General features: G+C 44.8%; 1 protein-coding gene across 1 annotated transcript; it reads right to left on the reverse strand.

The window, feature by feature from the left end:
- Nucleotides 1-26,118, reverse strand: CCDC40 (coiled-coil domain 40 molecular ruler complex subunit). Its single transcript, XM_066612857.1, has 16 exons — nt 26,014-26,118; nt 23,673-23,756; nt 23,364-23,583; nt 17,294-17,451; nt 16,143-16,265; nt 15,673-15,794; nt 13,260-13,503; nt 12,964-13,146; nt 11,771-12,016; nt 9,007-9,220; nt 6,209-6,378; nt 5,864-5,955; nt 5,156-5,276; nt 3,138-3,326; nt 2,570-2,728; nt 1-254 (listed from the first exon to the last, which is right to left on the reverse strand). The coding sequence occupies exons 1-16, from the start codon at nt 26,116-26,118 to the stop codon at nt 6-8; spliced, it is 2,679 nt and encodes an 892-aa protein (XP_066468954.1). The 3' UTR covers nt 1-5.
- Nucleotides 26,119-27,170: the final 1,052 nt, after the last annotated feature.

Here is a 27,170-nt window from a genome sequence, read left to right on the forward strand (position 1 = left end):
CTCTGCTATGGCAGTTCTTCTAAATTCAACCTGTTCTGTAGGATATGCACAAGTTTCTGAAATGTAGGATGGTGTTGAGGGTACTCTTGCTCGATCTGATGGATGATCACATAAATGTTGTGCAGTCGTTCCTCCAGCTTCTGTCGTTCAATGCGTATCATTAGTTCAGTGCGGCAAAGTGGGGTGTACTTCCCTTCCTTCACGGAATGCAAGTGCTTCAGGCGCCCCTGATGGGCCACAATATCTGAAAGGTTCTTAGAACAGCAACATTGAAGACAACATTAGGATTAAAAAACTGTTGGAGAGGCAACGAAAAACAAGAACCCCCAGTACATCCTGAGGAGGAAGAAGCTGTTTAGCAAAAAATCTGTTTTAGCTGATTAGAACAATTCACACTCACAAACCTATAACTGGTTTTTCCTAGACAGGTCCCAAAAAGAAAACAATGGAAGGAATAGAATAAGCACTGCCAAGGAATTCCAGAAACAAACACTGGTACTTTTCACCAAGTTTAGGGGTTCATATGTTTTGGTGGGTGGAGTTTTCAGCTGACAAGCAATATGCTCTGGTTCAAACTACTGTTCAATCACATAGGCTGCCATGGTCTTACCTTTACACCCCTACACGGCTTGGGGTCTGGGTACGTCTGCAGGGTACACCTGGAGGAACACCAACCTTTATGCTTGCCTGCCTGTCACTGGAAGCTTTCTCCTGGTGCCTCTACAGTTAGAGTTGAGGTGGGTGGTGATTGGGAAAAGGACTTTCTCAGCTGTGGTTTCGGGATTGTGGTATTCTCTCCCCAAGGAGAGTTGCCTGGTGCCTACTTTACAGCTTTTTAGGCACAAGGCAAAGACCTTTTCCTTTTCTCAGGCATTTAATTTTTAGAACAGTGGTTCCCAATGTTATCTCACTTGCATACCTCTTGGTAGCTCATTTCCATAAATTGTATCCCTCATATTAGGAAAATGTCTGTAATTGAGGGTGCAATCCTATCTTGCGCTGGAACAGGCAAGCCAAGGGGCTTGCTTTGTATCCAGCACAGAATAGGTGCCCAAAGTGGCTCAGCCAGAGGGAAACTCTTCCCCTTACCTCTGGGTAAGCCACTGCAGTCCCTATGGGTCTTCTCAGACTTGTGCCACCTCCTGACGTGGCATGTCCAAGGACAGTAGAGCAGCTTGAAGCCGCTCCACACTCCTTGGAAACGGGTTGGGATCCAGCATAACCGCCGGATTCCATCCCTGCCGGGGATCCTGGGGCAGGATGCAGTGCACGCCCCACTGGCACAGCTGCACCGGCACTGGAAAATTGGAGAGGACTTGGCCCACAGTCTCCCCTCTGCAATATGGGCATAACAATACTCATTTATTTCACATGGCTATAATACAGGGATTCAAGGCAGTTTACATAAGTAAGCTGAACATAAACCCTATTTTTTTCAAATGGTCTTTTTTTAAAAAAAAAGTAAATGAGAACAATCAAATATCAAGAGAACTACGCTGCATCTCCACAGATTAGGGCTGCAATCTTATACACACTTACCTGAGAGTAAGTCTCACTGAACTCAAATAGACTCACTTTTGAGTAGACATATAGGAGTGCACTGTAAAGGTTTCATGGCACAATCCTATTGATTGCTTGCACCCAATGATAGCCATGCCGTAAATGTGCCGTAAGGCACAGGAGTAGGCAGTATCGGCAGGAAGGCCTGTGCCTATATCCCAATCCCTAGCTGCTGGTAGAGGTAAGTAAAGTACTGAGTGACACAGGGGCTTGGGGAGGGTGGTATGGATGTGGAGAGGGGGCGTTTCTGGGCAGGGGAGGGCGGAACAGGAAGAGGTGTGGATCAGGCCCATGAGAGTGGTGGGATAGGTGGAAGCCTCCCTTCTAGGCCTGGAAGTTCCATTGGGCAGCCTGGGCTGTTACTTGGGGTAAAAGGAAAATATCCTCTTACTCCAGCCTTCTCCTCAGATGAGCTGGATACAGAGGAGGCTAGGCAGCCCTGTTGCACCAGCACAGGTTAGGATTCAGCTGTCAGTCTCATTTGGCTTCACAATAGACTGCTCTCTGTATGTAGGGATCAAATGCAACATGTTAGGGAGGACAATGGTAGAAAAACATGGTGCTGGTTGCATCTGTGTCTTGCATTCAGGATGCTATGCAAAGTGGTGTGTGAAAACCAGTTAACGCATTCTGACAAAGCAAAGAAGAAGTGTAACTCATGCTTCTTTTCTTCCTTGTATGTAACACACTGCTAAAACCATATGGGTAGGAGTGGACGGACTTCTAGAGCTAATAAGAAGCACTCATCCACAGCGATGTTGTCCTGGGAAAAGCTTTTTTTAGTTGAGGCATATAAAGGTTCTTTGCTATTAACTTATTAGAAAGCATGAGGAGAAGCACAAAAACCTGCTGATCTGAAGGAATTTTTCTAAGCAAGGCACAAAATGATCACGCTACCATCAACTGAAGCTGGGAATAAATTGCTATGACAAGCAAAAAGATTGTATAAACCAACCACCAAAGGAAGGTGGAACATGTGTAGGTTGCAGAGAGGCCCAACTCAACTCACCAGCCATTTTTTTATTTGCAGCTGATCCACTTCGTTCTGCAGGGCAAATGTTAGGTCGGTCATAGAAGAGTCCTGTTTCTGCTTCTCTGTAATAGTATTACTGAGATTCTTCTGGGTTTTCTGAAGTTGTGTTATTATTTTGTCACATTCTTCAGAATTCTAAAGGGGAGGGAGCGGCATCTTAGTAACAGCCAACTTGCTAGATATGAGAACCATAGGAGGCCAGGTCTACCCAGCAGATAGACCTGAGCTCTGGAGACTTTTCCATTCTTTTCCAACTTTCACATAATGCTTTAATGAGTTACTAATTTTCATGCAGTGAAAACTGGCAGTGTAGCAGATAATCAGAAAATGGGCACTGGGGAAAGTGCTGATTGCACCAGCTCATTCTGCTCTTTCAGGGATACGTTGTACAAAAATGGGCTGGCTGGATATAGCCTATAAACAACATCTGATATGCAGTTTTGTGTAGCTCTCTGGTGGGCACTGAAGCAAAACCAGTAATAAGGATTGCCCTTCTGATTACATGCTCCTGTTATGCTATCACTGTCCCTCTTCATTTGCTGACCTTGTGGCTTTCTTTGATCTTTTTCAGCAGCTCCTGCTTTTTGTAGTAAAAGCCACCCTTGGTGAGCACTTGCTTATTCAGTTTGCTCTGGGCTTCACCACGAACCACAATAGTTTCTCGGCGGTCAACAGCTGCCTCCATGTCTCGCATCATCCTCTCTTGTTGCTTCATCAGCTGGCTGTACCTTACCTGCAATACACAGATGGGAGGCAAACAGGTTTGACATACCAAGCAGTCATGGAATATGCCTAAAAACCACACTTTTTGAATCCAGTGCATCTCTGGATGTCTAGGTGGCATTGGTAGCCTTTTAGCAGGCTTTCACTGATTTACCAAGTTTAGCCCTATCTAGAGAAAACAGACCTGGCATGCACTCTTGCACAAGGTTTGGATGAGTGCAGTGCTGTCTGTGTGGGACTGATCTAAGAGATAGTTTGGTATCTGCAGTCATTTCAGAACCAAGCTACTAGCATGCTGACTGGCATGGACTGGTCTCTAAACAACGTTGTGCCAGTTATACCGGCATTTCTGGACTCAATCTAAGGTGCTGCTCATGGGCTTTAAATCCATAAATGGCCTGGGACCAGGTTATCTTAAGGACTGTCTTTGCCCAGATGAGCCTAACTGAGTTTTAAGTTCTGCATCATAGGATCTGCTGTCTAGCCTCATATTTGGTTGGTGGGAACAACAGAAAAAAGCCTCTTCAGCATTGGCACCACTCTATCCTTGAAGAAATCCATTGAGGCTCCTCCTCTTTGCCTGTTTTTTATACAAATCTGAAGATACTTTTATTCTGCAAAGAATTTGTTGGTTGATTTTCTGTATTGACTCTTAAGTGTTTTTATTATGTATTATATGTTATATCAATGTTTCTCAAACTGTGGGTCGTGGATCATGAGCCAATTTCAGGTGGGTCCCCATTCATTTCAAGATTTAATTTTTAATATATTAGAATTGATGCTACCATGGTATGTGACTGTATTTGGGGAAATGTTACAGACCTGTATTTTTAACAAGCTACTATGTATATTCTTTAACAATGATAGTCAATGGGACTTACTCCTGGATAAGTGTGGGTAGGATTGCAAAAAATTTTCCTGCTTGATGATGTCACTTCCGGTGGGTCCTGACAGATTCTCATTCTAAAAAGTGGGTCCTGGTGCTAAATGTGTGAGAACCACTGTGTTATATTGTTTGATGCATTTATGGTGCTTTTAATTTGTCAGCTGCCTTGTGAATTCTTGTTTCTTTGGGATTATTGCTTAACCTGTCAGTTTTCACAGCATTCTGGCAGAACTTTGATGGTGGGTGCAGAATGTCAAACACAGAAGCTAGTGAACAAGACTCTTTGAAATGATATGGAAGTGTCCCTCAGCACAAAACTAAGTGTTTCACCTGCCCAGAGCTACCTGCTAGTCCTTTCAAGGAAAGAGTTCTAAATACAAGATCCGACAAAGTTGCAGGCAGAATAATATCCATTGACTAAATCTGGTTACATTAATTTGCATGATAATAGCCTAGTTGCAGAATCTGATCTCCCCAAAACTGGAAACTCTCTCTTGCAGAATTCTTGAACTGTTTGATACAGAATTTACAATGTTCCACCTACTGGCTATATGCAACTTTCTTTCCTACAGACTTCACTGTAAGAGGTATATAAATGGAGCAGAAAAGGAGCAACAGCAAAATTCACTATTGGAAGGAAGGGTTGCTTGGGTTGAAAAACTGTCTCAAGGCCCAATCCTATCAAATTTTCCAGTGCTGGTGCAGCTGTGCCAATGGGGCATGCATTGCATCCTGTGGTGGGGAGTCAGTCACAGAGGTCTCCTCAATGTAAGGGAATGCTTTTCCCCTTATCTTGGGGCTACATTGCAGCTGCATTGATGCTGGAAAGTTGGATAGGATTGGGCCCCCAATCAGTACCTTAAGGTGGTGTTTTGCCAGCTTCCTGATGTCTCTGATGATTTTTATCAGGCAAAGTAAGAAATTATTTTGTTTCTTGGCATTCTTTGTCTTACCTGCATCCTGTGAATTTCTGCCTTCATGACTCGGATCTCACCCTGGCCGGTCTCCGAGTCCACAGCAGCACGCATTTCTTTGGCTAGCTGAATCTTCTTCTCCCACTGCATCATTTGATACCTTCAGAGAAAGAAGGGGAGGCAAAGGTATTATACAGAACAGGAAGGAAGATCCCTACATTGAAATACATGTGCGGTCATGTAAAATAAAATAAATTTATCTAAACAATTGCAAAAAAAATTGTAGGTATGTGAAAAGGAGAGATGTGGCACTCATCATAAGGGATGTCACTGGCCAATAGAAGGCTATAACACTAATGCAGTCATATTCCAAACAACAATCACAAAAGCTATGATGAGGGAGAGGGCAGAGAAGGGATGTTGATGGTGGACAGGATTGTATTTTCCCACAAAATTATTGTGGTTTGAGTGACATCAGCATGCTACAGAAAGATGGATGGATCCATACAACCACTAAGCACATGTACACAATTTAAAAACATCAAATGAAAAGACCCTGGACAATGGTGGTGCTGGGAAAATATGTGGTACTTGTGACTACACTTTGACGTGCTAATTTGTCCCCCTTCCAAAAGAGGAAAAACGCACTCTCAAAAGGACCAAGTATAATTGCCACTGCTTTTGTGATAAAGTCTGCACTGCAAAAGAATTCAGATGTCAAATTACAAACTTGGACTCAAAACTCACTCTGCCTCCACAAGGCTGTTGAGGAGTCTCTCTTTTTCCTCATGGAGTCTGTCCAGCTTCTCTTGCATCTCAATTGACTCTCTCTCTGAGACCTAGAGGCAGAAACAGGTACAGCTTTGTTATGTGTTTTATCCATTTTGGAAAACCAGCAGGCTAGGAAAAAGATCCCACTGTCCCTGAATGTGCTAAACAGGATGTCCTCTGCACACAATAGCTTTAGTTTTTATATCAGGTGAGTTATCAAGAGCTGGTCTTTCCTGTAGCTTTGCCAAAGCAGAGTAACAGAATCTCATTCAGCTGATATGTGGGGCTTTAACTGCGGTACACCCTGAAGATGCGGAATACCTTGAGAGAGCGCACAAATTCATTCTCCATGATGGTGTTGCCCTGCTGCAAATCCTCAGAGGTTGCACTGTTCTTATTGATCAAGATATGGAGCTTCTCCAGATCATTAGCCATGTTCTTCATGTGACGCTCAATGTCCTTCAATTCATTCTTCTCCTGCTGGATTTCATCTACAGTACAGTAGCAGAGAGAGTACCATGATCAAAAACATCAGAGGTAGAACTAGGTCACTGGTTGAGCGGGCTGAGGACAAATAGGGACATATAGCATATTAACATTGATTGGCTGTGCTTGCAGATGTGCTTGGCAGTTCATCTCAAGAACTGGAAAGGTGCCTTCAGAACACCAGGGAATGGTGGTGAGCAGAAACAATAAAAGCAATTACTTTGCACATCTTTTTGACAAATGTATAGCTAGCAGTAGAATTTCAAAGGCAATATAACCTTTACAAAGAATTTCTGTACCCAGGAATTTAAACTCAGAAAGGAAATCCAAATTCTATAAACAGAAAACCAATTTCTGGATTCAGAAATCTCTTCAGCTGATACACTGTGAAATTTGTGCTCTTAAGGATTTGGCTAGCAGTAATTGACAAGCACAGCCATAGTTATGTAGGGGCAATTAAGCAGATTGTCCCTCAGGGATCACATACCCAGAATTACTATTTCATATCTGCAGAGGCTAAAAAAAGCTTTTGTGAAAGAAGGATAGAGGGCAAAACTGCACCTAGCAGTTAGCAGCAGCTCTTTCTCCTGTGCTCTCCACTTCAATCTTTTTACTTGTCAGACCAGGGTTTAACAGAAAATTGGAACACTTCCTGATGCTACCACCAAGCAGGCTAGGCAGAAGAAGTCTCCCTCCTTTGTTAACAGAGAGTCCCCAAATCCGGGGTTATGGGTCTCTCTTTAGATCATTATAGCAGAACATGATGTCTAAGAGGCTTGATAAACTTGCTTCATTGAACATATACCAGGCAGGCAAAACAGTAAAATTATGAGGTGTTTATTAAAAGGCTGAAGGAGCAAAACAATGACTGGGGAGGGGGCAGAGGAAAAGAATTAGAAGCAGTCAAGAATAAAAATAATCAAAAGCACATACCAAAAAGCCAAATGGGGACAACAAAAAAGGGTTGTTGGTAAAGATGGACAAGGAGCTTAAAATGCAAACAGCAAACAAAATACATTGCTTGACATGATAAACTGAATACTGCCCCTATTCCAGTTATTCAGACTATCCCAGGTCCCTCTACTCACAAAGAGTGGGCAATCCTTTTGCAAAGCAGAAGTTCCTTCCACAATACACTGGAGCAACACATCTAAGCGTCCTTGTGCATGATATGAAAAAACCTAGGTTGATGATGTCCTGTTTCTATTTGATTAGATTATTTACAATCACCTGGGCGGGTAGACTGCAATTGACTGTTGCATGTGAATCTCAGTAGGAAGAAGGTCTAGAGTCCATTATTTTAGCTGGACCTAGATCCATAATTTTCAACCTTTTTCATGTCATGGCACACTGAAAAGGTGCTAAAATTATCACAGCACACCATGCCACCAGCAGGGGGCTCACACCTCCCAATACCACTGGAATCCTTCAGTCTCAGAAGACTATGGTATCGCGCTCTGAATGGTGGTTCTGGCAGAATGTCCTCTCCAGAGAGCGAAGCCTGGGTAAAGTAGGTATGGAGGATAGACTGTTTCCCAAATCCCCCCTCTCCAAGTCTGAATCTGTATGAATCTGCTAGACTCGTGCAACTGGAGTTGAGAAGGGGTGTTGGAGTTAGTGTAACCCCGTCTGCTGTCCAGAGGGGGCAGGATGCTGTCCAGAAGAGGTCAAGCTATGGCCCAGTGAATCTGACCTTTCTACCTGTTCTCCCTGTGATCCTTGTGGGGTGTGGTCCTAACCCTTTATCCTTCCCTTCTCCTCTGAGCACTTCCTCTTGTCTTCTGACCACTGACCTGTTAAGATGGTGCACACTAGGGCTCTGATGCCCAGGCCATCTTGAGCACAAGGCATGCAGGGCGAGGCAGCTCCAGGGCCTTACTATCTAAGTGTTAGGTGAACCTCTGATCCTAATCAGATGCTGTAAATATACACTCAGCGGCACTGTAAGTAAATAACTTCTTTTTGCAACTTTAACAAGCCATTGCCTCTTTGTGTTTTTTATTGATTAGCAATCAAAAGGGGGGGGGGTATTGATACCCAAAAGGGGGGGTCTGCTGCTTAAGCTACTCTGCTTCCCCCCCAAAGAGGAGACTATTTTTTTATTTCCTCCCAATAACCCTACTAATAAATGAATTGCCCTCAAACTCACACAGCACACCAATGTACTGCAACACAATGGTTGAATATAGCTGACCTAAATGATGAAGAGAAAATGCTTTAATGGCTCTGCCATGCAGGCTTTCTGCAATGACACTGAATTCAAAAAACCATCAGGAGAGCACCCCAGGAGAATGGCTGCTAGAGTAGGATGTCTCTGTTTTAAGGATGCTTAAGCACAAAAGCCACTGAAGAATTAGAATGGTCCAAAATTAAGGGAAAATATTGAAAAACAAGAAATTTTCACTACAGCCTTTTTTGATAGATCCCATCAGCCTGCCAACAGTTGGCAGATTTTAAGTTTTTAAGTAGATCATAGAGCCACTGAAAATGAGTGACATTTCTCTTCCATTTAGATCTGTATTCAGCAGTCATTGGCTCACAATCATAGATAAGAGGGTCTTAGACAGACCTGGAGATAACAAAACTTTGGAAAGTTTCTTATCAACCTCCTTCTCAAGGAAGATCACACTTACTCTCTGTGCGCACTTTCTTTTGCTCCTTGATTGTGATTTCTATTTTTAACATATCCATGGATGACAGCTGCTCCTCTCGTTCCTGAGTAAGGGTCACTAATACCTTCTGGTGCTTCAGCCAGTACCTCTGGAGTGTTACCAATTCCACGTCAATGTCATCTATCTGTTTGGTGAGCTTCTTGATTTCAATTTCTAAGGGCCCCAGTTCTTGACCCTGAAATTGTGATCATTTGAAAGGTGTTGTTTTACATGCAGTACACTAGTTTTGATGCCGGTACACCTATGCCTGCTTACACTCAGTTCAACAGTGTTGGAAACATGATATGGGGGCTTATGCCCCCAGATGTTTACAGAATCCTTTTTTGAAAGAAAAAATCCAATTGTATCATAGATCTTCAATAATATTTGTGAACTCCTGAATTTTGTACTGAAAACATACCACACAATCTGATAGCAAAATGAGTTATTCTAATCAGCTCTGATTCATTCTAATGAGTCAATTATTCCCATTGCAATTTGTGACAATGTGAGAGCTCCTTCTGCCTTAGGTCCTTCCCATGATGGGAACTCCAAGTTAAAGGGGGGTGGGAATGATGTGCTGTTTGGTGCATGGTTGAATTAAATGATAGATGGGCTGCTGGAGGGTGATTTGTTGTAAATTTATTACACATGAGGTAAAACAACATCTCCCAGTCTGATGGCATACAAGGGGAGGAGAGGTCCTTGGTTCTCATTCCCATTACTCACTGATCCCTGCCTGGGCTTGGGACAGACTGCCATAGCAAGCCACCACTGGTGGTTCCGCCTTTGATGTGCATTCCTGAGGGCTGAGACAGGGCTGAGGTCGCTGCTAAATGTGGCATGGAGCTCTGTTCAGTAGGGACTCAGGCAGTGCACCTGTCACCCCCATACCTCCCCAGGTCCGCCCCAGTCACCCCTCCCAGCAACGCCATTGGATGCATCTAATAACTCTAGATCAGGGGTGCCGAAACCCCAGCCCTGGGGCCACTTGTGGCCCTCGAGGCCTCTCAATGGGACCCTCAGGGGGCCCCCAGTCTCCAATGAGCCTCTGGCCCTCCGGAAATTTGTTGGAGCCCGCACTGGCCCAGTGCAACTGGCTCTCAGCTGAGGGCGACTGTTTGACCTCTCATGTGAGCTGTGGGATGAGGGCTTCCTCCACTGTTCTTGCTGTTTCACATCTGTGATACAGTAGTGGCAGCAAATGAAAGGCCAGCCTTGCTTTGTGCTTTATAGGCCTTGAGCTATTATTCATTCATTCATATAAGTTCATCTTTAATATATTCATTTATGTAAACTTATGTAAATTTATTCAAATTTTAAATGTAAATTAATTATTTTTTTCCTCGGCCCCCGACACAGTGTCAGAGAGATGATGTGGCCCTCCTGCCAAAAACTTTGGACACCCCTGCTCTAGATCATGAAAAATATACCAATGCATGCATAGTAAAAACAAGGATGGTGTGACAGACAAGCAATTCACTCACTTGAGCAAGTGAGGGTTCCTTCATCCTTTAAAAAATTTTCAGTGTCTGCATTCTAGACTTATTGAGTCTAGGGACATGGGGCTTAGGACATGTATTTCTCAAACAGAAATCCTCCACGCCATATGGCAAACTGCTATTGAATCTCAGAAATATTGCAGAAGCAGTCAGTGATATGGTATGGGACAAAAACAAGCAGTCAAAAATCCCTCTGGACAACCATAGGCCACTAAGTGCAGCTAAAGAAACTCTGTGGCACCTTATAGAGAAATTGGTTTGCGATATACAACAACTTTTATATGCAACAGGTTAGAAGTTCATTAGATACGTGAAATGACAACAGACCTAATTCACCTTTCTCGGTTCGAAACAGATTATGGGTTGGATGCAATCATCTCACTTTTGCAAGAAAGGAGTTAGAGGAAATATATTCTGACCAGCAAACTGGACTGATAAATTGTCACATTCCACCTGTTGTGTGCATCTACAGTAAGCCACACTAATTGATTAAGGGTGCAATCCTAAACTGCATTGGAACAGGCAAGCCAAGAGGCTTGCGCTGAATCCAGTGTAGGATAGGGGCCCAAAGTGGCTCAGACAGAGGTGAGGGAAAATTTTTCCCCTTACCTCTGGGTAAGGCACCCTGGCCCCAATGGGTCTCCTCAGACTTGCGCCACCTCCTAAGGTGGCACAAGTCCGAGGACAGCGGAGCAGCTTGAAGCCGCTCCAAGCTCCCCAGGAACATGGGTTGGGATCCGGCATAACTGCCGAGTCTCAGCCCTGCCTCCACTCCCTGTGTGTCCCAGGGCCACCCACTGCCCACCCTCCCTCTGCCCCGTAACGCCTCCCTCCCACCTCCTCCCCATCTACTCCAGAGTCTTGCGCGCCTCTGCACGCTGGCCTTGTCAACTCATGAGGATTTGTGCTGGCCCAAGTACTTCTCTGGATTGCGCCCTAAGTGACTGCTCCCTTGCATCCTGTTGGCTGTGACTGAGAGATGTGAGTACAACAGGTCCACAAGTCAAATGGAATTCATTATCAAACCTTTTCTTCTCCAGGAGCTCCCACCAAATTCCCAAACCACTTTTAAACTCTTGCTTACTTTAACGAGTGGTCTGTGGTTCAGCAGGAAGAGCTTCTGAAGAGCACAATAAAATTCGACTGAACAGCAGCCAACAGCATTTAAATGCCAGGAATGATATGGCAGTAAGGCTCTATGGCAGGCACAGTATGTGAACTGCAAGAAACATAAAGGAACATACCCCCAACTGAGAAATCATTATTTCCAATTTCTTGTTGAACAGGTTGATGACACCCTGCTTGCGCCCAATTAGGAGGTTGCGCTTTGCAATCTCAGTCTCACTGTGGTTGATCTGGTTGTTCATGTCATCCATTTCCTTATCCAATTCGGAGAGGGTCTTCTCAAGCATATTCAGACTGCAAGAAGTGTTTGTTATGTCCAGTGCGGCCTGAGCTGTGTCATTCTCAACTTTGATAAACTGCATCTCCTAGAAACAGTATGAAGAGGAAAGGGAAACACACAGATGGTTTATGGATATTGTTAGCCCATATCAGACACTGAAATGGAAACCCTAGCTAAGATGATTGTACTAGGAGTTGCACCTTTCTTTGTAGTCAGGCCTCCTCTGTGCAGGAGAGCTGGCCCTGTCGCCAGCTGAAAGGATGCTTGCCCCTCCTGTCAGAAACTAGCTCAGGAGCTCTGCTCCCCTTTGAGATGGCTTCTCCTCTATGGGGAAAAACATACAGCAGAAGTTTCTTTCATCAGAGTCAAAGCAGAGCTTTGTGGTCTGAAAATCAAACAGGTCAGGGATCCAGAGAGTCAGAGCTGACTACTCCGATTGAACTGAAGAATAGGCTGTTTCCCCTAATTGTGGTTTATTCTCTTTAGAAGTATTTTGATGTTCCTAAAAGGAACACAATTATGGAACTATTTTTGCAAGAATACTTAGCTACTTTCTATCCTTTTTTGGCAGGGAAAGATTTGCTATGAAGCTGGCACTGTTTTTCACTCTGAAACTTTTGTGACTGCAAAAGGAGGAAAGAAACCAGGGCATAGGAGGGGGGGGGGTAAAGGGGGTAATTTGTACCTGGGCCCAGGGTCAGAAAGGGGGCCCAGGAGCCAAAGGAGGGGGCCCAGAAAGTTCCTGGAATCTGACATTTTCCTATCTCATCTGAACATGCTGATGGGCTCTGCATCAAGAAGGCTAGTAGACCTGCATCAAGAAGGCTTCAAAGACTATTGTATCTGTCAGCACCCTCCCCCTATCCTATTTTGCCCCCCTGCTCTGCATTGTGCCCCTCCCCCTTTGGGAAGGGGCCCAGAAGAAACTTTGTACCCTCTGATAAAATTCCTCTCATAGGCCCTGAAAGAAACCCTCCATTGTTCAGGCAGCCTGGTTCCCATCAGTCCCATAGGGGTCAGTGCTATACATACCAAATCCATCATCTTCTTCTGAAGATTAGAAGCCAGTTGTAAAAAGTATTTTGCTGCTTTATTAGACATCAGTTGATCTTGCAGTTTGGTCATAATCTCATTCTCCATCATCTGTCTGCTTTCTGATTCTTTCTCTATCTCTCTTCGAAGGGTAACCAAGTCATTCATGCGAGCAGCTCGATCCTGAGAAGAAAAGGATAGGCCTGGTATAAAATAAACACAGTTGTGAACAGAGCAGAGTGAGGTGTGACTATACAGCAGCAAACAAGTAGCAGCACCTGTCCCAAGGGTCTCACCATATTGACACGACTGAGGGCTTGCTCCGTCTCATGAAGGGTACGCGTGTATGTGCCAAATTCCACTTTCATAGCATCCTGTTTAGACACGCTCTGGGCTATCAGCTTCCTGCTTGTGTTGGCATCATTCTCTGAGCGGTTCAAGATAGAAGCCAACAGCTCATTCCTCTCCTCCTCCTTGGAGATAGACTTCTTGTAAACTTCAATCTCAATCTCTAAAGATTTGAGCTTGTGTCTGGATTCTCTGCAGGAGGAAAGAGAGAAAGATCCAGAGCTAACTAGTTACTGTACTTCAAAGCCTTTCCTTTCAGATAAACTGCTATACAGACAGTAAAGGGTCACACTGACATTCAAAACTAAGGACGAGGCCACCTCCCTTGGTGTTACCAAGGACCTTTCCAAGCAATTGTATCTATGCAAGATAAACATGCGGTTGTTGCATCTTTGCTGCTAGTAATACAGATTGCCACACAGTGTGATTGCAAGAATTTTAGTTTTCTAAGACTTGTAGTTTATTATTTCTGGGAGAATGTGGTTCTTCAAAATTAAAATAGTGCATTCACGACTACTGCGATTGCCATGCTGTGGTGAAAACCCTTGAAGATCCTGCTGAATCAATCATTCAGATGGCATAAACATGTTGTTTTATTGTTGTTGTTGATTGTTTGCTCTTCTTCTTTATCCTGACTGATCAGGAAAGTACAAACTTGGGTTTGAACCAGCTCACTGGACCAAGAGAGGAAATGTCAAGAATTCAGGTAACCCTCAGGTATCCAGTCCTACAGATAAAACCTGGTTAATGCCTACAATGCACTCTCCTTTGAACATATGCCCATCCAAGCATTGGATGCATTAACAGGGGTTGCCTGCCCAGCTAGGTGAGCGTAAGAACTAAGATCCCGGAATAATGTGAGTACTTATGATAGGGAAAGCACACAGTAAGCTGTGTTATTGTTTGGTTTTATTTTCATCTTGTCTTTTAATCTCCATGCCAGCATTTTGTACAAACGCCCTTCTACCTTATTGCATATGCAGTTGCTTCATCCTTGCAAGGGTCTGGTCCTGTCCTTTTTATTCTCTTTCTACTGTTTTATGTGATTGTAATCCCTTTTAATAAATGTTCTTTACTGTTCCACCTGCCTGCTCTTAGTTCTCTTGGAAGGAAGCTTGTTTGCCCTGTCTTTCCAAACCGCCTGCTTTCTGCTCCTATCTGATTTTAAGGGGACCCCAGATTTTGGGAATCTAGTAGAGATTCTTTGGAGGGAGGTTTCCCCAAAGCATTCTCCTTCTGTCTACACACCCTAGCTTTGGAGGCAGCAAGAGCTACCACCCCAATTTAAACTCTATTGCAAGATGAAATGGGCTAGGGGTGGTGCTGGTTGCCAGGCACTATGCCCATCTGTGTTCCACCAAATATGTGGAGGGCAACTGCACAAGTGTCACAGCCACTCATTAAAACCCTCACAAACTACTGTACTAATTCTGAAGTCATTTAGAGGCATAAATGGCCAATCTATAATTAACATATGCAGTATGCCATCTGGCGATTGCCTCATATGTCTGTGAAAAACATTTGTTTCACATAGTACTTTACTTAGTACATCAACCCAGTGAACTGTTATGTTGCAATTCAGGAACTTTTTCGCTTTGGCAAGAAAAAACCACCAACTGCTCACCCTAGCTGCATAAAGCTTCAGCATCCAAATTGGCACAGTGAGATACAAAAATTCCTCTTTCCACCCTGATGCAGAGTTAAAAGGAAGACAAAAAGCTGTTAGCATCTCTCTTGTCAGTAGGACTCCAGGAAGATCAGATGGAGAGGCAAAATTTCTTTATCTGTTTACAGACAATGAATTCCTCCTCTCTGTTTTTAGAGATTGGTACATATTTCAACAAATATTAGTGCTACAGCCAGAATTAGCATGTTTTAGGGAAAGTAGCTGGGATCTCCATACAATGGGTGACCATCAGTGGTGATGACTGCCATTAACACTTAACTGTGAAAAGACTAGACAATTCTTTCTCACATCTAATGGTAGCAATGGCTGAGTTTGATTGAAGTTTCAATTAGTCTGGTTTTCTGTCTTTGATTGTCATCTATCCTGATAATTGCTAGACAACAATTTGGAGGAATATCCCTCTTGGAGTACTCTATTTCCAGAAAGGCCTTTGTTGCTAATAGATATTTGGATGTTTCTTATGTGCCTCAATTTCTTCCACTGGGGAATAGGAACTGGGCAACAACTATGTCTTGCTGCCATTCTAGTTGTGCTCTGCCTTTGTGAATGAGTGATGTAACTGTAACTCATCAGCAACCCATGTAACTCATCAGCAACCATAGACTTACATAAATTACTTCTTTCTTTTAAAGCATAATTCCCACCCAAACCGCACTGATAGCCAGTGCTGCTACCTTAGTGCTTCTTGCATGGCAGCATAGGCTTCATCCCGGCGCTTCATCCCAGTCAAGCTGACAGTCCACTGATGCAGAAGCTGCTTTTTCTCCAGGTTAATGGCTTGTATCTCTGTACTTGCCTGCAAAGAGAGTGTGGTGAAATACCAAAACAACTTTTTAGGCTGTGAGGATGACTGGGACAGGGACTTGGCTTCTCTTCCCTTGTAAAGTGCTATACACAGATGACATAAACTACGAGGGGCAGGTAGGTCTCTCCTCAAAGCAAACTATCTAAATATATTAAATAGACATTAAATTATATCTCAGTAAATGTTCAAATGAAAAAAACAACAACCCACCACCATGCTTTTTCTGGTTGTTTTTTTGAAAACAGGTTACATTTGAAAGGTTGCATGCAAATTCTTTCATGAGACAGGATGGACATCTGCCCTTCATGAAAAGCTATGAACCACTCTACCCCCTCTTACCTCTGCCACTTCTTGTCGTGTGATTCTGGTATCTTCTGCCTGTGCAATATGCTGTGCTTCATACAGAGCAATCTGCTCCTGCAGCTCATTGACCCTCCTTGTTAAGCGGTCCACATGAAGGTCCTATGAAATTGAACAACTTCAGGATGACAGTACCAGCTTCTAGTACCTGTTCTCATCTTGAATATTCAGACTGGATAATATGAGAATAAGGCTGCAATTCTATTTGCACTTCCCTGGGGATAAGTCCCATTGAATTTATTGGGGTTTAGTTTGGAGTACAAGACTATGCTGTAAGCAACACAGTTGGCCAAACTGGGCTTTCTCCATGTTCATATGAAGTAACTATTTCAGTCTTGATTAGATGTTTCAATTTCTTCTTTTGTTTCAATTAGATGTTCCAATTTTGCTTTTAAACTTTAATTGTAAAGGCTGCTAACTTTATGTTCAGAACTAACAATTAACTGTTGCCTGCTTCAGTGGTCACAACTAGAACTTTTTGTGGGCTGCATTGGTGAGATTCAGCATAGTGTCAAGAAGTACTCAGAACATTAGGTCACTTTGATGTGATTTTTATAATTTTCTTCATTTTGTTCTGAAGTGGCATTGGCGGCTCTATTACTCCTACTTCGGTTGCAGGAGTAGGTGTATTAATAAAATTGCTGATACCCTGGTGAAGATGGAATTTTTAATCCATCCCTTTGAAAGAACAGCACAATCCTCTGTTTGTCTACTTAGAAGTTCATACTCCCAGGAAAAAGTGTGTGGGACTGCAACCTAAGAGTTTCTGGCCTAATTTGTATCTCTGTGATCAAATTATGGAGCAAACAGGTAAAACACTGGTAAACAGATACCAATGGAAGTGTAGTCAAGATGACCCTTGGGTAATTCAAGAAAGTCTTCATTGGAGATGGGAGTTTTAAGAAAGAAATTGTGTACCCCAAACGGACTGTGAATAATCTGCCTAAAATGTTAACCCAAGAATAGAAGACATGATGACAGGGAAGAAGCAAAAGAGTTAGAACATGACAAGCTTTGTTCGGGGCACAGGGAGCAAAAAATTGTGTTTACAGAAACAAGGGAGAAGAGAGATGAAGAGGAAGAGAGAAAGATTCTTTGCAGTCTCAGAAAGATCAACCATGGCTAAGTACCTGTTTTTGTTTTTCCACCTCTGCTCGCATCCTCTCCACCTCAGCCTTCTTCACTGTGCGCTTCATCACAGCAATGTCGTCCCGCACATCTTGGTCCATGTTCTGCATGTAGAACAGACGCAGGGACAGACTTTCCATCTCTGCCTGCATGGCTGAAACTATAAAAACCAGCAGGAAAAAAAATATATTTCCACAGCTTGTACCAAAACATGACGTAAGGAGTGGGAAAAGCAAAACAGATGGCTTTCTCTTTGAAAAGAGGTTCATTTCTAGATTCCAGCTTGAGGGTAGAAGCTGCCCCAAAAACTGATTATGTATTCAAGCAAATGCCATTTACCAGCAAATATATAAAAAGGCAATCCAGATGAGGTACTTTTGTCTTACAGGTGGCTATAAGGATAAGCTTGTTCAATATAGATAAGAAAAAAGTTGTTCCAAGATGCATCATCTACTAAGGATCTTTGTTTTTCCCAATGTTCATACAACTTAATATATACGTGTGTGTGTGTGTGCGTGTGTGTGTGTAAAAGCTGCATATCCTCCCCATTTACCCCCTTCCCAAGGAACAAATTTAGGGTGGCTTAAAATGTTCTTTAAAATATATTTTGATACTATACTATAAAATACAAAAAAATAAAGCCAGCATACATCTTAAAAACATACATGAAAAAGCATAAAAGTAGAACTGCATCAGCAATAATAGTTGGCAACCTTCAGTCTCAAAAGACTATGGTATCGCGCTCTGAATGGTGGTTCTGGAACAGCGTCTAGTGTGGCTGAAAAGGCCAATTCGGGAGTGACAATCCCTTCCACACTGGGAGCAAGTGCAGTCTGTCCCTGGTCTGTCTCCCTGGCTATGGGCCTTCCTTCTTTGCCTCTTTGCCTAAGTCTGTTGGCCAAGTGTATCTTCAAACTGGGAAAGGCCATGCTGCACAGCCTGCCTCCAAGCGGGCCGCTCAGAGGCCAGGGTTTCCCACCTGTTGAGGTCCACTCCTAAGGCCTTCAGATCCCTCTTGCAGATGTCCTTGTAATGCAGCTGTGGTCTATCTGTAGAGCGCTTTCCTAGCACGAGTTCTCCATAGAGGAGATCCTTTGGGATCCGGCCATCATCCATTCTCACAACATGACCAAGCCAACACAGGCATCTCTGTTTCAGCAGTGAATACATGCTAGGGATTCCAGCTCGTTCCAGGACTGTGTTGTTTAGAACTTTGTCCTGCCAGGTGATGCCAAGGATGCGTTGGAGGCAGCGCATGTGGAAAGCATTCCGTTCCCTCTCCTGTTGTGAGCGAAGAGTCCATGACTCGCTGCAGTACAGAAGAGTACTCAGGACACAAGCTCTGTAGACCTGGATCTTGGTATGTTCCGTCAGCTTCTTGTTGGACCAGACTCTCTTTGTGAGTCTGGAAAACATGGTAGCTGCTTTACTGATGTGTTTGTTTAGCTTGGTATCGAGAGAAAGAGTGTCAGAGATTGTTGAGCCAAGGTACACAGTCATGGACAACCTCTAGTTCATGCACAGAGATTGTAATGCAGGGAGGTGAGTTCACATCCTGAACCATGACCTGTGTTTTCTTCAGGCTGATCGTCAGTCCAAAATCTTGGCAGGCCTTGCTAAAACAATCCATGAGCTGCTGGAGATCTTTGGCAGAGTGGTTAGTGATAGCTGCATCGTCGGCAAAGAGGAAGTCACGCAGACATTTCAGCTGGACTTTGGACTTTGCTCTCAGTCTGGAGAGGTTGAAGAGCTTTCCGTCTGATCTGGTCCGGAGACAGATGCCTTCTGTTGCAGTTCCAAAGGCCTGCTTCAGCAGGACAGCGAAGAAAATCCCAAACAAGGTTGGCGCAAGAACACAGCCCTGCTTCACTCCGCTTCGGATGTCAAAGGGGTCTGATGTGGAGCCATCGAAGACAACAGTGCCCTTCATGTCCTTGTGGAAAGATCTGATGATGCTGAGGAGCCTGGGTGGACAGCCAATCTTGGGGAGAATCTTGAAGAGGCCAACCCTGCTGACCAGGTCGAAAGACTTTGTGAGATCTATGAAGGCTATAAAGAGTGGCTGTCATTGTTCTCCGCATTTCTCCTGCAGTTGTCTAAGGGAGAATACCATATCAGTGGTGGACCTGTTGGCTCGGAATCCACACTGCGATTCTGGATAAACGCTCTCTGCAAGTACCTGGAGCCTCTTTAGTGCAACTCGGGCAAACAGCTTTCCTACAATGCTAAGGAAAGAGATGCCGCGGTAGTTGTTGCAGTCTGTCGCCTTTGTTCGTGTACAGCATGATGATGTTTGCATCCCTCATGTCTTGAGGTACTCCACCTTCTTTCCAGCAGAGACAGAGGATTTCATGCAGCTCAGTGACGATGATCTCTTTGCAGCACTTTAGGACTTCAGCAGGGATGCTGTCTTTTCCTGGTGCCTTGTCAAAGGCAAGGGAGTCCAGGGCCACATGAAGTTCTTCTAGGGTTGGTTCACTGTCAAGCTCCTCCAGCACAGGCAGGCACTCAATGTTGTTCAGCGCTTCTTCGGTGACTACATTTTATCTGGAATATAGCTCAGAGTAGTGCTGCACCCAGCGTTCCATCTGCTGCACCCGATCCTGGATGACCTCGCCTGCGGCAGACTTCAGAGGGGCAATTTTCTTCCGTGTTGGACTAAGGGCCTGCTTGATACCATCATACATCCCCTTGATGTTGCCCGTGTCAGCTGCTATCTGTATCTGGGAACAGAGCTGGAGCCAGTAGTCATTAGCACATCTCCTGCCAGTCTGCTGGACTTTGCTGCGAGCAGCACAGAGGACCTGCAGGTTGCACACACTGGGACAGGCCTTGTATGCTGCTTGAGCTCTCCTCTTTTCCTCAATGACTGGTGTCAACTCCTCAGAGTGGGCTTCAAACCAGTCTGCCGCCTTGTTGGTCTTCTTGCCGAATATAGACAAGGCAGTGTTGTAAACGGCATTCTTGAAATGTTCCCATCTGTTGGATGCGTTTGCGTCGGCCAGGCCTGGAAGAGATTCCTCAAGCGCTCGTGCAAATTCCTCCACTTTTCTCTGATCCCGGGTCTTGCTGGTACCAATGCGAGGTCTTCCTTCCTTTTTTGTGTGATACAGTCGCTTTGTTTGCAGTTTCACTCTGCTGCACATCAGGGAGTGGTCAGTGTCACAGGCAGCACCCTGATAACTGCGTGTGATCTTGATGCTGGGAAGGCTGGAGCGTCTGGTGAGAATCAGGTCGAGCTGGTGCCAGTGCTTTGATCTTGGGTGTCTCCAAGAGACTCTATGTTGGGGCTTCGTGTTGAAGAACGTGTTGCTGACACAGAGACCATGATGACAGCAAAACTCTAGTAGGCGTTGGCCATTTTCGTTCATCTTCCCAGTGCCAAACTGACCTAAGAAAGTGGGCCACGAACTGTGATCAGCACTAACTCTAGAAGTGAAATCGCCGAGGATGAACAATGGCTCTTTTACGGGGATCTTCTTGATAGTGGTGGCCAGGTCATCGTAGAATTTGTCTTTGGCTTCTGCTGGAAACGACAGAGTCGGTGCATAAGCACTGATGAGAGTGACAGGTCCTGCTGATGACTGGAGCTGCAGGGACAAAATTCTTTCACTTCGCCCAATAGGTGGGATGATGGATTCCAGCAGGGTATTTCTGACCGCAAAGCCAACACCATGTTCCCTGGTTTCATTTGGTGGTTTTCCCTGCCAGAAAAATGAGAAATTTCTCTCCTTGACAGATCCGGAATCTGGCAGCCTCGCCTCTTGAAGGACGACGATGTCCATCTGCAGTCTGCTCAGCTCCATGCCGATGACAGCTGTTTTGCGTGCATCGTCTATTGCTTGCAGGTCATCAGAGAAGCCAGGTGTCATTGTCCTAATGTTCCAGGTGCCCAGCTTTAGGGCAGAAGTTTTCTGTTTTCTGTTGCATGGTGCAGAGTTGTCGCTCCACTTGTCGGTTTTCACCCTAAACCTCACGCACCCCGTGAGGTTAATGGACCGTGGTGAGGCAACACCTTACTGGCTGGGGACTGCCCAGCTTAAGGCGGGTGGTAGCTGCCCAATGAGATGCAATGTTCTCTCCCACCGTCAGAAGCAGCCCTTGGCGTCACGCTCTACGCCAATTGAGCGAAGACTTATAACTGGTAAACTGCTGCTTCCCGTGTTGTGCTGACGTCGTATGAAGTTGGAGTGTCCTCTCCAGTGCACGAAGCCTGGGTAAAGAAGGTATGGAGGATAGGCTGTCACCCATGCAGCAAATCCCCCCTCTCCACGTCGCTGGAATGGTCCAATGGAAAGGCTGAAGCCAATATGGTTGGTTCCAGCGGCGTCGCAGGAGTTGTCAGAGCATGACTGTGTACAGCCACGAACTGCCTCAGGGACTCCAGCTCTGGGTTTTGCCTCGAGGTTGACTTCTGAAGCCTTTTCCACAACTGGATATAGCCACAAGGCAGTGGAGGTTTGAGGTCAGAGGTTTGAGGTTATTATCAGCAATAATAAACACATCTAAAAATATCAAAAGCAGCAGTATGTAAAAACTGAAGTGGGAAGGCTAACTGAAACAAAAACATCTTTAGCCTCCACCGGAATGCGTTCAGGGAGGGCACAGTTCTTAGTTTGACTAGGATGGAGCTCCATAACATTGGCACTGCTACCAGAGAAGGCCATACCGAGGGATGAGCTAGCTCATATGGGAGAGGGCTGTTCCTCTGATATCCTGGCCCCAAGGCATAAAGGGCTTTAAAAGTCAAAACCAGTAACTTGAACTGGGTCTGGAATGAACTGTCAGCCAGCACAGCTGCAGGAGCAGCTGTATGAATGAGCCAAATTGCAGAGCTCCTGAGACCTTATGGGCCATCTCATTCTGCACTATTTGCAATAGCCGAACAGTTTTCAAAGGCAGCCCCATGTAGAGCACACTATTGTAGTCAGGTCTTGATGACAACAAGGCATGGACCACCGTGGTTAGGTCTGACCAACCCAAGAACAGATGCAGTTGGCATCCATGTGGCAGCTGCCACATACTGAGATACAGGACAGTTCACTTTCCATATACACTCCATGTTCAATTAAAGTGCTTTACTTCCTTCAATATAATTAAAATTAAAGTAATGGTAAGTAATTGCACTCAAATTTAAATTTTTATGGAGTACAAACACTTACTGTAAATAATAAATTTTTACTGTCTAATAAAAGTAATATTATTCTGCCTTTCCAAGCCACTCTAGACGCTGTTCCAGAACCACCATTCAGAGCGCGATACCATAGTCTTTCGAGACTGAAGGTTGCCAACAACATTATTCTGCCACTTTAAGACTTAGAAAAGAGAAAGGAACACACATATTCGATCCTGATAAAACATATTCGAATTACCAGAAACACTATGAATATATGTTTTACAAGTTCTCATATTAGTTTACAAGTTATCTTATTGATTGAGAATACACTGTATTAATCTGTCTCAAGTTATATAAGGTCTTCTGTAAATCTATGCTTGCACTGGCCAGTGTTGGCTCTACTTCTTATAGGTCAGGCTGCATGTATTGTATTTTTAGTTTGACTGAGAGGGAGTTCCATAACATTGGCGCTGCTATCAGAGAAGGCCCTATCCAGGTCAAGTATTCTGCTGTTGTGGATTACACTGCCCTAAAACAAGTTCACCATCAAAATTTTCTGTAGGGGCTTTGGCCTTCATTTATGGAGCTGGCAAAAGCTGGATTCTACCTTTACCTCTCTGCCCAAGAATGAGAAAGCATCTTGAATTTCTAACCTAGGAACCTATTGCTATTTGTTATATATCTTCTATAACCAAGAGAGCTATATACACTGCTTGTTGTGTCGTTGGGGCAAGTAACTGACTGTTGGTTATGTAAACCTCCAAATTCTGCTCTAAGGATGTCAGTACCCAACTGGATCACAACGCTGATGAGACCTGCTCTAGAGAGGAGGAAGAGGAGCAAGATCCTGTTATGGTTCCCTGTACACGGGAACCCTGTGGAGTCAATGTATCTGATACATTTAATATCAGTTTGAAAAGAATAAGAAACACAATATAGTAAAAAGAGCATGTCACCTTTCTTGCGTTCATCCTCAGCACTATGGCATGTCTTCTTATACGTGTTCCTGAGGTCATGCAACTCTTCCTCCAGCTGCCGGCGTGCCATGGCAATCTGAGAATGCTGATTATGGTTCTTTTCCAGATCCATTTGCAAACGGGCCAACTGCTGCTGGACCCCATACAGGATCACACCGAGTTCCTCTCTCTGTTTCTTGTTGTTCTTCACACCTACTGTCTGCAGTCACGACAGAGAGGAAAGAGGCCTGCTCACTCTGATGTGCGTTAGACAAGAGTAGAGTGATATTCCAAACAAAGATACTGTACCATTTCCCGAAGTTCATCAGTCAGCTTTCCCATCTGTTTAGTGAGGTAGGCCTTTAGAGCAATTTGGAATCTTTTCATCAGGGGCTACAGAAGGTAAGAAAGGAGCATATCAGTACCCATGAAACAACCAAGTAAACTATATCTGTCTTTCAGCAGCTGCTACAATTTTTATTCTGGATACTCTGAGTAGGGGTGCAATCCTGAAAATGAGTTGGGCCGGTGCAAATCCCTTGCGCCGGCCAAGGAGGGTCGCAAACATGCCGTCAAGCACGTTTGCACCTCCTCAGGCGTAAGCTGCATCAGTGCACGGAGGAGCGCCGACAAACAGAGGCTGAATCCACTAGGCTTGAGTCGTTGGCCCAGCTGGGCTGACGCAAGTCTATGGGGGGTAGGAGGGAGGCGTTCCTGGGCGGGGGGAGAGTGGGCAGTGGGTGGCCACAGGAGCGGGCGGGCAGGTGGAGAGCAGGAGGCGGGGCTGGGATCTGGCAGTTATGCCAAATCCCAACCCCCGTTCCCAGGGAGATTGGAGCGGCTTCAAGCCGCTCCACTCTCCTCGGACTTGCGCCACCTCAGGAGGTGGCGCAAGTCCAAGGAGACCCATAGGGGAAAAAAGCACCTTACTCAGGGGTAAGGGGAAAAGTTTCCCCTTGCCTCTGGCTGAGCCACCTTGGGCCCCTATCCTGCGCTGGATACAGCGCATGCCTCTTGGTTGGTCTGTTCCAGCGCAGGGCAGGATTGCACCCTAAATTACATTAGATGGGTATGTTAGCGTAAAAGTGGGAACAGCTTGCTTGTACAATAAAACTAAATAGAAGAAACTCAACTAGATTGGAGTCACATGCAGTTCTGCCAAATCAGGCATCCAGCCCTCCCCTCCAGTGACAGTCCCTGCCACTGTGCCACCCTGGGGTGAGCCTAGAAGTGCTACCTCTGTCACGTGACCGTTGGAGGTTTTCTGAGGGCCAGAGTGGCCAGAGAGCACTTGTATCCATTAACACCCCCCCCCCCACCAGTACACTGCTACCCTCCAACTTTCAGCTCAGGAAACACTGACAGATCTACTCTCATTACACACACACCCTGCCCAAAGACCACAAAATGACTTTTACAAAAGAGGAAAATGGATTGACTGGTACCTGAATACGTTTTAGGATCATATGCTAGCAGGCTAGTTCAGCCAGCAGGAAGGAGAGGAAACAATGAGGGTGCAAAGGGAGGAAGCAAAGACAAGCCTGAGAGGGGTCAAAAAGAGAAGGAAACTGGAGTCATGGGGGATTTGGAACTGCAGAAAACAAATTGGAAAGGGTATGGAGAGAGAGGTGCCACAGTGTAGCAAGTGGGAGACTGGTGAATACAGTATTTGTGTGTGTGTGGGGGGGGGGCTATATTGCAGATCCCATATCCGCAGATTCACTTCCCTGGGTGTGCCTCCTCCAGAGGGTTATCTGAGCCCAGCAGTAAAAAAAATGCTACCCCGGATTCCTCTGTGAAACTGGAACTGACATTTTAATGCCTTATAAGCCATTAAAAACACAGAGAAACCGAAGTTGTGTTGTTGTTGTTTTTTTTAACCTTAAGGCTCAGTATGAGCCCAGCAAAGGCCATAGATGGACATCCACAGACCCTCCAGATCCTCCTCAGCTCTGGAGGATGGGGGGCAGGAGGCATTTGTCTGTATCCGTGGTTTCAACACAGAGGGTTTTGGAACAGAACCCCCACGGATATGGGGGCACGCCTGTATTCAAAAAGGGACTTGAAGTAGAAGAAAATGTATGATGAATATGAGAAATGTTAGGGGAAAAAGATTATAACTGTGATGAAAGATGGTTATTCCCTACAATATCTGAGTCAGAAGCACTCCTGTATTTTCAGTATCCACTCTGAACAGTCAGAATAACCAGGATCATAATAAAGTGACACTGGCAGAACTGTGCAGAGGAATCCCACAAATTAGAATTTAGTCTGGAAAAAAAAACCTGCAACTTTGATTTACCATTATGCAAGCTAATCTACTCAAAGAGGTTTGTTGCTTTGTTGCGTTTCTAAGAGGACTGTTTTTCTTCTACAGGCCATTCCATGAAATCCAACCAGTATCGGGGCTATTTTCCCATATAAAATGTCTCCAATCTGAAAACACGTGGCAAATACGCACAGTTCAACCCAACCCCAAAAAGTCAGTTGCTTTCCATGAAAATATTCTACCTTATCTATATGTTTTCATCATTAAATCTCTATCATAGTCATTTCACTTCAAATACAGCTAACATGTGGCCTTATCGGCTTTCCCGTTTTGATTCAGTTGCCAACAACACAGTTGTCTTAAACTTCAGTCATTCCTTACATGTTCTGGGTCCAACACAACCAGCTGAGTTTCCTCCTCTAGTTCTTCATTGTCAAGTTCCCTTGCAGCAAAACTCAGTGCCCGTTCCTCATCATTTGCTTCCATGGTACCAAGGCTACTAATTTGAAGAGCAGGATGAGGAGTAAAGACAACTGATCTAGTGACACCTGTAACTAGACAGAGAGGCGTAGAAATGGATGGCATTAGAAGTAGAGTTAAATAAAAGTAAATACTACTTTTAACTTATGGAAGGAACTTGACACAAGGGAATTTACAGTCTATAATGTATCCTATACTGCATAACAATTGCAATATTTCACAGAATACAAATCATAATCAAGGTATAGTCTAACCTCAGTTAATGCTCCTAGTTATCTGGATCAAATGTGCCTCATTCTCCCAGTACATTGTGCTGTAAATGCCATAGATGCAATCCATATTATCCAAATGATTGAGGGCCCAATCCTGAGCCCTGCTTGCTGGCTTACCGCTGGTGCGCACTGTTGCAAGCCCTTATCGCAGGCCCAGTGCCAGGGCTAGCCCAGAACTAGCCCATGCTGGGCCAGCTCTGGTGCTGGCCTGCATTCTGCCGCCTGACAGTTGCCTGGACCACCAGGTGGTGGAGAGGTGAGTAGGGGTGTGGATGAGGCAGGAGGAGGTGTTGGGGGGGGGAGAGGGCAAATGGAGGGCAGAGAGGAGGTGTGGCAAGAGGAGGGAGCAGGACAGGAGATGGTACTGGCGGAGCTCAGCTCCACCTGATCCTGAGCCCTGTGCTAGGCCACATGGCCCGACACTGTACTCTTCAATTCGGGGCCATTTCAGGGCTATCCTTACTTGGGGGAAGGGGATGAAAATCCCCTTTTCTCGAGAAGACAGCAGGGGCTAGCCAGGGCGCATAGGACCCTGCAGTAGCCATTTTGGCACCACAGCAGCCCCACGCTCCAGGCAGGTCAAGATTGGGTTGCCCGATATCCTAAATATATTCAGATCAATGAAGTAGTACTACCACAAGGAAAATCAGGCAAGAAACCAGAGTGGAAAACAGAGAAATTGGTTTAGTGCTGGCATCAAGCAGAATGTAAATGCAAGGCTTTTCATTACCAGTTGGAGCAGAGCATGTATAAATGACTGGAAAAGTTATCTTCAATAAGACACTG

This window comes from Tiliqua scincoides, chromosome 2 (assembly GCF_035046505.1).
Source record: "Tiliqua scincoides isolate rTilSci1 chromosome 2, rTilSci1.hap2, whole genome shotgun sequence".
Classification (NCBI taxonomy): Eukaryota; Metazoa; Chordata; class Lepidosauria; order Squamata; family Scincidae; genus Tiliqua; species Tiliqua scincoides.